This window comes from Magallana gigas, chromosome 1, assembly GCF_963853765.1.
Source record: "Magallana gigas chromosome 1, xbMagGiga1.1, whole genome shotgun sequence".
Classification (NCBI taxonomy): Eukaryota; Metazoa; Mollusca; class Bivalvia; order Ostreida; family Ostreidae; genus Magallana; species Magallana gigas.
This window is the reverse complement of record NC_088853.1, coordinates 64,621,191-64,633,504: the sequence shown is the minus strand read 5'-3', so window position 1 is coordinate 64,633,504 and position 12,314 is coordinate 64,621,191. Positions and strand designations below refer to the sequence as shown.

At 37.8% G+C, this 12,314-nt stretch overlaps 1 protein-coding gene across 1 annotated transcript in view; it reads right to left on the bottom strand.

Moving 5' to 3' along the window:
* The window catches only part of LOC117685989 (uncharacterized), a 38,054-nt gene that overhangs the window by 18,309 nt on the left and 7,431 nt on the right, over positions 1–12,314 (bottom strand). Inside the window, exons 3-4 of the mRNA XM_066087434.1 lie at positions 11,972–12,085; positions 10,744–10,857 (exon numbers count right to left, since the gene is read on the bottom strand). Coding sequence (XP_065943506.1) covers positions 10,744–10,857; positions 11,972–12,085 — 228 coding nt within the window. The remainder of the gene's footprint in view (positions 1–10,743; positions 10,858–11,971; positions 12,086–12,314) is intronic.

The following is a 12,314-nucleotide window of genomic DNA, read 5'->3' as shown; positions in this document are numbered from 1 at the left end:
AAAACGTGTTGTGATTGAATGCCTGTATATAAAACGTGTTTTTAAAAGGAAGAACATTTTTTTAGGAAAACTATTTGTCGAACACAGTTTATGTAATCGTAACAAACACTCTTTAAAAAATTAGATGTTTATTGGCGAGTTAAATTTTCAGAGGGTAGCATGCGTTGTTAAAAACAGTATGTACTCATGATTCATTTCAGGAATTGTGATTTTTAAAAACCGAACCCGCCTACAAAACACGTAACCTTTTCTCTTAAATAACTTCTTTATTTAAATATTTCTAAATTTTTGAAGACTATGTGCAATTTAGAATTGTTGCGTGCTGACAAAATTTACAGACCCTGAAACGTACTACTACTGAGGTGTTTTACATTACTTAAAACTGTTTGTGATTGGTAAAACTCTCTTGTAGGTATTTTCATGAAAAAAAATGTAGAAGAAATGATATACAATGTACTTTTTACGATTGAATTAATTTTTAACAATTAGAAGAAAGGTATGTATTACATAAAAAAGACGACTAGTTACAAAATACATGTACATGTATATATAACGTTTTTATACGATGTTTCAGTACTAGTACAATATTTAAATTCGCCATTTATATAAAATATTAAATACAGTTAGCAAAACATGATTTCTATTGGAAAAAACCTAAATCAACTTTAACTTGCACGATCATGTTTTGATAAGCATGTAATTGCATGGACCCTGAGGTCAAGCCGGATGCTATGGGAAAATTCAACCTGCGCATGAGCTATCCTGGTTCCTGTGCGTAATGTTTAGCTAAGGGAACCAGGCTAGCACATCTTTATCTGAACCTGGATAGGGATTCCATGCCATATGCACATATAAGTTCAAAGGCGCTATAATTGTAAAGTTGTCGGTAAACAGTACAGCAACAAAGTATTCCTTTTAAGAAATAATCAGCATTTGATATAAACTGTCAGTATTATGAAATAAGGTAATGTTGTGCCGAAACTACAACATGCATCAAATAGCATAATTTGCAATGTTTTGTTGTTTTCCGAATACACATGTAGCTTAATTTTACTTTTATAATAGGCGAGGCTAGAGTACTTCCCGATTAAAATTTTATTAAGCATTTAAGTATGATTGAATGATTATGGGACTGTATATATTAGATGATTGAATAATTATGTCACGGTATAAAGTTTAAATCTCAAGAAAAATGCATTAAAATATGATATTAATTTACACAAAGCTTTGAACTGTAAACTTTAAAATCAGGAAAATAATTGTTGATCAAAATCGTGACCATGCCCCTTTAATATGCAGTCAGTTTCTACTAGGTGTCAGCAGAAGAAGAAACAAGAGGCCAATGGGCAACATCGCTCACATGAGGAACAAAAGGTATGAAAAAATCAGCTTAATGGAGTCATAATATAAACTATCTAGACAATGTACAATAATACATGTAGATCCTGTATAAAAAAAATCACTTTTCCCCCTGGGTATTCTTATGTTTATAATCATTAGTCCCTTTTCTAACAGGATGATTTTATAGTCATATCATATGTTGAGTATTGCAGTTCTCAAAAAGATCCTTAACAATAGTTAATATATGGGATATAAACCTACATCAAACCCTGAACCTTCTTGTGAAGCCAAAGAATTGCCCTGGGGCCAAAGTCTTAACAATTATAAAGAATCATCTGGCCGATTAGTTTCTGAAAAGAAGATTTCTAAAGATTTACTCTATATATTCATATGTTAAACTTCAACCCCCCCCCCCCATTGTGGCCCCACCATACCCCTGGGGGTCATGATTTTTACAACTTTGTATCTACACTACCTGAGGATGCTTCCACACAAGTTTCAGCTTTCCTGGCTGATTAGTTTCTGAGAAGAAGATTTTTAAAGATTTAATTTATATATTCCTATGTAAAACTTCGACCCCCCATTGTGGCCCCATCCTACCCCCCGGGAGTTATGATTTCAACAACTTTGAATCTACACTACCTGAGGGTGCTTTCACACAACTTTCAGCTTTCCTGATATTATGGTTCATGAGAAGAAGAATTTTAAAGATTTACTCTATATATTCATGTGTTAAACTTCAACCCCCTTTTGTGGCCCCACCCTACCCCCGGGGGTCATGATTTTCACAACTTTGAATCTACACTACCTGAGGATGCTTCCGCACAAGTTTCAGCTTTCCTGGCTGATTAGTTTTTGAGAAGAAGATTTTTAAAGATTTACTCTATATATTCATATGTTAAACTTCAACCCCCTTTTGTGGCCCCACCCTACCCCCGGGGGTCATGATTTTCACAACTTTGAATCTACACTACCTGAGGATACTTCCACACAAGTTTCAGCTTTCCTGGCAGATTAGTTTCCGAGAAGAAGATTTTTAAGATTTACTCTTTATTCCTATGTAAAACTTAGACCCCATTGTGGCCCCATCCTACTCCCGGGGGTTATGATTTTCACAACATTGAATCTACACTACCTGAGGATGCTTTCACACAATATTCAGCTTTCCTGATCTTATGGTTCATGAGAATAAGATTTTTAAAGATTTACTCTATATATTCCTATGTAAAACTTCGACCCCCCCCCCCATTGTGGCCCCACCCTACCCCCGGGGGTCATGATTTTCACAACTTTGAATCTACACTACCAGAGGATACTGTCACATAAGTTTGAGCTTTCCTGGCTGATTAGTTTCTGAGAAGAAGATTTTTAAAGATGTACTCTATATATTCCTTTGTTAATCTTCAACCCCCCCCCCATTGTGGCCCCACCCTACCCCTGGGGGTCACGATGTTCACAACTTTGTATCTACACTACCTGAATATGCTTCCACACAAGTTTCAGTTTTCCTGGCTGATTAGTTTCTGAGAAGAAGATTTTTAAAGATTTACTCTATATATTCCTATGTAAAACTTCGACCCCCATTGTGGCCCCACCCTACCCCTGGGGGTCATGATTATCACAACTTTGAATCTACACTACCTGAGGATGCATCCACACAAGTTTCAGCTTCCTGATCTTATGGTTCATGAGAACAAGATTTTTGAAAATTTCTCAAAAATTTCCATAAATTCCTAATTATCTCCCTTTGCAAAAGGGCGTGGTCTTTAATTTTCACAACTTTTAATCCCCTTAGGCTAAGGATGCTTTGTGCCAAGTTTGGTTAAAATTGGTTAAAGAATTACTCTTTATATTCCTATGTAAATCTTCGACCCCTATTGTGGCCCCACCCTACCCCCCGGGGGGGTCACGATTTTAACAACTTTGAATCTACACTACCTGAAGTTGCTTCCACACAAGTTTCAGCTTTCCTGGCCGATTAGTTTCTGAGAAGAAGATATTTAAAGATTACTTTTTATTCCTATGTAAAACTTCGACCCCATTGTGGCCCCATCCTACTCCCGGGGGTTATGATTTTCACAACATTGAATCTACACTACCTGAGGATGCTTTCACACAATTTTCAGCTTTCCCGATCTTATGGTTCATGAAAAGAAGATTTTTAAAGATTTATTCCATATATTTCTTTGTAAAACTTCGACCCCCATTGTGGCCCCACCCTACCCCTGGGGTCACGATTTTCACAACTTTGAATCTACACTACCTGAGGATGAATCCACACAAGTTTCAGCTTTCCTGATCTTATGGTTCATGAGAACAAGATTTTTGAAAATTTCTCGATAATATTCATAAATTCCTAATTATCTCCCTTTGCAAAAGGGCGTGGTCTTTAATTTTCACAACTTTGAATCCCCTTAGGCTAAGGATGCTTTGTGCCAAGTTTGGTTAAAATTAGTTAAAGAATTACTCTTAATATTCCTATGTAAAACTTCGATCCCCTATTGTGGCCCCACCCTACCCCCCAGGGGGTCACGATTTTCACAACTTTGAATCTACACTACCTGAAGTTGCTTCCACACAAGTTTCAGCTTTCCTGGCTGATTAGTGTCTGAGAAGAAGATTTTTATAGATTTACTCTTTATATTCCTATGTAAAACTTCGACCCCCCATTGTGGCCCCACCCTACCCCCGGGGGTCATGATTTTCACAACTTTGAATCTACACTACCTGAGGATTCATCCACACAAGTTTCAGCTTTCCTGGCTGACTAGTTTTTGAGTTGAAGATTTTTAAAGATTTACTCTATATATTCCTTTGTTAAACTTCGACCCCCCATTGTGGCTCCACCTTACCCCCGGGGATCATGAATTTCACCATTTTGAATCTACACTACATGAGGATGCTTTCACACAAGTTTCAGCTTTCCTGGCTCATTAGTTTCTGAGAAGAAGATTTTAAAAGATTTACTCTGTATATTCCTATGTAAAACTTCGACCCCCCATTGTGGCCCCACCCTACCCCCGGGGGTCACGATTTTCACAGCTTTAAATCTACACTACCTGAAGTTGCTTCCACACAAGTTTCAGCTTTCCTGGCTGATTAGTGTCTGAGAAGAAGATTTTTAAAGATTTACTCTTTATATTCCTATGTAAAACTTCGACCCCCCATTGTGGCCCCACCCTACCCCCGGGGGTCATGATTTTCACAACTTTGAATCTACACTACCTGAGGATGCATCCACACAAGTTTCAGCTTCCTGATCTTATGGTTCATGAGAACAAGATTTTTGAAAATTTCTCAAAATTTTTCATAAATTCCTAATTATCTCCCTTTGCAAAAGGGCGTGGTCTTCAATTTTCACAACTTTGAATTCCCTTAGGCTAAGGATGCTTTGTGCCAAGTTTGGTTAAAATTGGTTAAAGAATTACTCTTTATATTCCTATGTAAATCTTCGACCCCTATTGTGGCCCCACCCTACCCCCCGGGGGGTCACGATTTTCACAACTTTGAATCTACACTACCTGAATATTCCTATGTAAAACTTCGACCCCATTGTGGCCCCATCCTACTCCCGGGGGTTATGATTTTCACAACATTGAATCTACACTACCTGAGGATGCTTTCACACAATTTTCAGCTTTCCCGATCTTATGGTTCATGAAAAGAAGATTTTTAAAGATTTGCTCTGTATATTCCTATGTAAAACTTCGACCCCCCATTGTGGCCCCACCCTACCCCCGGGGGTCACGATTTTCACAACTTTAAATCTACACTACCTGAAGTTGCTTCCACACAAGTTTCAGCTTTCCTGGCTGATTAGTGTCTGAGAAGAAGATTTTTAAAGATTTACTCATTATATTCCTATGTAAAACTTCGACCCCCCATTGTGGCCCCACCCTACCCCCGGGGGTCATGATTTTCACAACTTTGAATCTACACTACCTGAGGATGCATCCACACAAGTTTCAGCTTCCTGATCTTATGGTTCATGAGAACAAGATTTTTGAAAATTTCTCAAAATTTTTCATAAATTCCTAATTATCTCCCTTTGCAAAAGGGCGTGGTCTTCAATTTTCACAACTTTGAATTCCCTTAGGCTAAGGATGCTTTGTGCCAAGTTTGGTTAAAATTGGTTAAAGAATTACTCTTTATATTCCTATGTAAATCTTCGACCCCTATTGTGGCCCCACCCTACCCCCCGGGGGGTCACGATTTTCACAACTTTGAATCTACACTACCTGAATATTCCTATGTAAAACTTCGACCCCATTGTGGCCCCATCCTACTCCCGGGGGTTATGATTTTCACAACATTGAATCTACACTACCTGAGGATGCTTTCACACAATTTTCAGCTTTCCCGATCTTATGGTTCATGAAAAGAAGATTTTTAAAGATTTATTCTATATATTTCTTTGTAAAACTTCGACCCCCATTGTGGCCCCACCCTTCCCCTGGGGTCACGATTTTCACAACTTTGAATCTACACTACCTGAGGATGCATCCACACAAGTTTCAGCTTTCCTGATCTTATGGTTCATGAGAACAAGATTTTTGAAAATTTCTCGATAATATTCATAAATTCCTAATTATCTCCCTTTGCAAAAGGGCGTGGTCTTTAATTTTCACAACTTTGAATCCCCTTAGGCTAAGGATGCTTTGTGCCAAGTTTGGTTAAAATTAGTTAAAGAATTACTCTTAATATTCCTATGTAAAACTTCGATCCCCCATTGTGGCCCCACCCTACCCCCCAGGGGGTCACGATTTTCACAACTTTGAATCTACACTACCTGAAGTTGCTTCCACACAAGTTTCAGCTTTCCTGGCTGATTAGTGTCTGAGAAGAAGATTTTTATAGATTTACTCTTTATATTCCTATGTAAAACTTCGACCCCCCATTGTGGCCCCACCCTACCCCCGGGGGTCATGATTTTCACAACTTTGAATCTACACTACCTGAGGATGCATCCACACAAGTTTCAGCTTTCCTGGCTGACTAGTTTTTGAGTTGAAGATTTTTAAAGATTTACTCTATATATTCCTTTGTTAAACTTCGACCCCCCATTGTGGCTCCACCTTACCCCCGGGGATCATGAATTTCACCATTTTGAATCTACACTACCTGAGGATGCTTTCACACAAGTTTCAGCTTTCCTGGCTGATTAGTTTCTGAGAAGAAGATTTTTAAAGATTTACTCTGTATATTCCTATGTAAAACTTCGACCCCCCATTGTGGCCCCACCCTACCCCCGGGGGTCACGATTTTCACAACTTTGAATCTACACTACCTGAGGATGCATCCACACAAGTTTCAGCTTCCTGATCTTATGGTTCATGAGAACAAGATTTTTGAAAATTTCTCAAAATTTTTCATAAATTCCTAATTATCTCCCTTTGCAAAAGGGCGTGGTCTTCAATTTTCACAACTTTGAATTCCCTTAGGCTAAGGATGCTTTGTGCCAAGTTTGGTTAAAATTGGTTAAAGAATTACTCTTTATATTCCTATGTAAATCTTCGACCCCTATTGTGGCCCCACCCTACCCCCCGGGGGGTCACGATTTTCACAACTTTGAATCTACACTACCTGAATATTCCTATGTAAAACTTCGACCCCATTGTGGCCCCATCCTACTCCCGGGGGTTATGATTTTCACAACTTTGAATCTACACTACCTGAGGATGCTTTCACACAAGTTTCAGCTTTCCCGATCTTATGGTTCATGAAAAGAAGATTTTTAAAGATTTACTCTGTATATTCCTATGTAAAACTTCGACCCCCCATTGTGGCCCCACCCTACCCCCGGGGGTCACGATTTTCACAACTTTAAATCTACACTACCTGAAGTTGCTTCCACAAAAGTTTCAGCTTTCCTGGCTGATTAGTGTCTGAGAAGAAGATTTTTAAAGATTTACTCATTATATTCCTATGTAAAACTTCGACCCCCCATTGTGGCCCCACCCTACCCCCGGGGGTCATGATTATCACAACTTTGAATCTACACTACCTGAGGATGCATCCACACAAGTTTCAGCTTCCTGATCTTATGGTTCATGAGAACAAGATTTTTGAAAATTTCTCAAAATTTTTCATAAATTCCTAATTATCTCCCTTTGCAAAAGGGCGTGGTCTTCAATTTTCACAACTTTGAATTCCCTTAGGCTAAGGATGCTTTGTGCCAAGTTTGGTTAAAATTGGTTAAAGAATTACTCTTTATATTCCTATGTAAATCTTCGACCCCTATTGTGGCCCCACCCTACCCCCCGGGGGGTCACGATTTTCACAACTTTGAATCTACACTACCTGAATATTCCTATGTAAAACTTCGACCCCATTGTGGCCCCATCCTACTCCCGGGGGTTATGATTTTCACAACATTGAATCTACACTACCTGAGGATGCTTTCACACAATTTTCAGCTTTCCCGATCTTATGGTTCATGAAAAGAAGATTTTTAAAGATTTATTCTATATATTTCTTTGTAAAACTTCGACCCCCATTGTGGCCCCACCCTACCCCTGGGGTCACGATTTTCACAACTTTGAATCTACACTACCTGAGGATGCATCCACACAAGTTTCAGCTTTCCTGATCTTATGGTTCATGAGAACAAGATTTTTGAAAATTTCTCGATAATATTCATAAATTCCTAATTATCTCCCTTTGCAAAAGGGCGTGGTCTTTAATTTTCACAACTTTGAATCCCCTTAGGCTAAGGATGCTTTGTGCCAAGTTTGGTTAAAATTAGTTAAAGAATTACTCTTAATATTCCTATGTAAAACTTCGATCCCCCATTGTGGCCCCACCCTACCCCCCAGGGGGTCACGATTTTCACAACTTTGAATCTACACTACCTGAAGTTGCTTCCACACAAGTTTCAGCTTTCCTGGCTGATTAGTGTCTGAGAAGAAGATTTTTATAGATTTACTCTTTATATTCCTATGTAAAACTTCGACCCCCCATTGTGGTCCCACCCTACCCCCGGGGGTCATGATTTTCACAACTTTGAATCTACACTACCTGAGGATGCATCCACACAAGTTTCAGCTTTCCTGGCTGACTAGTTTTTGAGAAGAAGATTTTTAAAGATTTACTCTATATATTCCTTTGTTAAACTTCGACCCCCCATTGTGGCTCCACCCTACCCCCGGGGATCATGAATTTCACCATTTTGAATCTACACTACCTGAGGATGCTTTCACACAAGTTTCAGCTTTCCTGGCTGATTAGTTTCTGAGAAGAAGATTTTTAAAGATTTACTCTGTATATTCCTATGTAAAACTTCGACCCCCCATTGTGGCCCCATCCTACCCCCGGGAATCACGATTTTCACAACTTTAAATCTACACTACCTGAAGTTGCTTCCACAAAAGTTTCAGCTTTCCTGGCTGATTAGTGTCTGAGAAGAAGATTTTTAAAGATTTACTCTTTATATTCCTATGTAAAACTTCGACCCCCCATTGTGGCCCCACCCTACCCCCGGGGGTCATGATTTTCACAACTTTGAATCTACACTACCTGGGGATGCATCCACACAAGTTTCAGCTTTCCTGACTGATTAGTTTGTGTGAAGAAGATTTTTAAAGATTTACTCTGTATATTCCTATGTAAAACTTCGACCCCCCATTGTGGCCCCACCCTACCCCCGGGAATCACGTTTTTCACAACTTTGAATCTACACTACCTGAAGTTGCTTCCACACAAGTTTCAGCTTTCCTGGCTGATAAGTGTCTGAGAAGAAGATTTTTAAAGATTGACTTTATATATTCCTATGTAAAACTTCGACCCCCATTGTGGCCCCACCCTACCCCCGGGGGTCATGATTTTCACAACTTTGAATCTACACTACCTGAGGATGCATCCACACAAGTTTCAGTTTTCCTGGCTGATTAGTTTCTGAGAATAAGATTTTTAAAGATTTACTCTAAATATTCCTGTGTTAAACTTCGACCCCCCATATTGGCCCCACCCTACCCCCGGGGATCATGAATTTCACAATTTTTAATCTACACTACCTGAGAATGCTTTCACACAAGTTTCAGCTTTCCTGGTCTTATGGTTAATGAGAAGAAGATTTTTGAAAATTTCTCGAAAATTTTCATGAATTCCTAATTATCTCCGTTTGCAAAAGTGCGTGGTCCTTAATTTTCACAACTTTGAATCCCCTTAGGCTTAGGATGCTTTGTGCCAAGTTTGGTTAAAATTGGCCCAGTGGTTCTTGAGAAGATGTTAAAAATGTGAAAAGTATACAGACAGACGGACAGACAGACAGACAGACAGACAGACGGACGACAGACAAAATGTGATCAGAATAGCTCACTGAGCTAAAAACATTTAATACGTGTGTGTATAAAATCATACTATATCAGCATTTTACCCTGACTTGGATTATTAACCTTAAACCCGGAGGTCATAAAATGTTAAAAATTATGTTAAAAAGTTTTGTTGTCTTTCTTAATATACAGTCAGTTTCTACTCAGTGTCAGCACGTGAAAAGAAGAGTTTTTAACATTATGTGCAACGATACTAAACTAGCATTTTTGCATGGACCTAGAGGTGAAACCCATAAATTTGAACAAATGAAAGTTACAATTTTTGTAGAGATATGAATGCATTATTTTAAGTAGATTTTCTTAGATACGCAGAGAAAAAGTAAAATATTATAAATGGTCAAACTTAGCAAATTTGGTCCTGCCCATAGGCAATCAAAGCAAAGAGTCATAAAATGTACAATTTATGATGCAACATGCCACATTTTAATAGAAACGGCCAAAGTAAATTTTTTACAAAGTTATAAACGGGCAAATGTTATCGCACGACGAGCGTCGCATTAACACGGACGATGACGGTGAAATACTAATTCTAATAAGTAATCAAAGTGCCTCAAGTGACCTGAAATTGAAAATACCTGATGTACTCTACAACACTTCCTTCTATTTGAATGTTTGAAAATAAGGTATAATTACAAATACGTCAAAATCAAATAAAGCTTATGAATTTGTAAACCTTTTAAAAATTAGATCTGACTTCTTCTTTACAGAGAATATAAACGTCAAGCATGCCTGTATTGATATAAAAATGAAACTATATCCAACAAAAATAATCTACAAATAACAGTTTCTGTCTTTATACGTATAGAAAAGATAAAGATGTAATAACATGTTGGTATTTAAAAGTACGAACACTGTAAAGATAAGTATCGATTTAGAGAGATAATGACAAACATGAGAGAGGAAGGCAGATACACAGAAATAGCAATCAGAGTAGATAAACATCAACTTAAATTAAGAGAGTCGGAAAGAAACACAGAAAAAGAGGAGCAAGGCATACATATTTATATTGATAGAGGGAAAAGAGAAATATACATTAATATTGATAGAGGGAGGAAGAATAATATACATTTACCTTCATTACAGAGTGCCCCTGTGAATCCACCAGCGCATGTACACGTGAAAGATCCATCGCTGTTGCTGCATGTTCCTCCGTTTTGACAAGGATTGTCAAGACATTCATTGATATCTAAAAGTTATGATTTTTACCTGTTATATCATCCATAATAAATACTAGAAAAACAATATAACATCAAAATTTACAATAAAAAAATACAACACAGCAACACCAATTAAAACATTAAAATGCATGTAATAGTCCTCGTATTTAAAGCTGACATGAATTCATAAATACGCATCATTTCTCTTTTATCTCCGACTACCGCCATATTAGTTGTGTCTCATCGATACACACCCCCTATATAACTGCATTCAGGCATTTCATACATCCGAACCTTGGACGAAAAGACGTGTAGAAAAACGTATTGAACAAACATAATATGACAACCACTAAACTTGCAAGGCATATCTAAGCAAACAACGAAGTAGACAGACTGAAACCAAGGTACAGATACTTAAAAAATCCTCGATAATTGTAGACCGCTTCCTGTGTTGTTTCTGTTTAAACATCGCATATGCGCAAACCACACAGTATGGCAGATCGAGCAATATCAATAACAGGATGGATTTTAGAAACTGAGCTTTTTGTAGAAATCGATGGATCGATGTTACGTGTTACTTTCATGGATTTACTATTATTTAGCTACTGAGTTGGATATAGTTCCGCCAGGATTTTCAAAAAGACGCATACGTTATGCATTCGTATGAACGGCAGACATGTTCGATATGCATAAGGGAGCGCAATCTGTGCAAAATGATACCTGGAAAATTCTTTTGAAGAATAAATAAAACTTGTATTTTATTGATTGTTGTTTCCTTTATTCTTTATCACAAACATTTTACTACGATGTGTAGTTCATGCATTTACAAGTCCGTGCAACCTACATGCCTCGATCGGAAAGCAACCAACCGTAACTTTCTCAACTACTGTAGATAACCCAGTGGCAGTAGAGGAGCGATCGAAACTAATATGGCGAACAAATGATTTATGCATTCATGTCAGCTTTAATGTATAACAATTTTGCAAAGGAGAATTTGGTTTTAAGTTGGATTTCAAAAATTATCCTTATTTTAACGGAAGGAACATTTTAACAATTGCTGCCTCCACAACTATAGACATGCTTATTTTACATTTGATTTTAAAAAAACAAACGTGAAAATTTACGCATTTTATTGTCGTTTACCTTCATCACAAACTATCCCGGTCCATCCGGCGTCACATGTACAGTTGAATGAGCCGGGTGTGTTCGTACATGTGGCTCCGTTAAGACATGGGTCATTCTGGCACTCATCAGTATCTTGAAATGTATAAATGTTAAAATTAACTGGACGTGATTCATTATAATCATTTTGTCACTTTTAAAAGAAAAAAATAAATAAATCAAGAGGCCCATGGGGCCACATCGCTCACCTGAGAAACAATGGGCGTTAAAAGATATTGTGCCATATATAGCCCATCGGTAAAATAACAAAAAAAAAACATTGTAATGTATTGGAATTTTACACTTATTTTTGCATACACGTAAT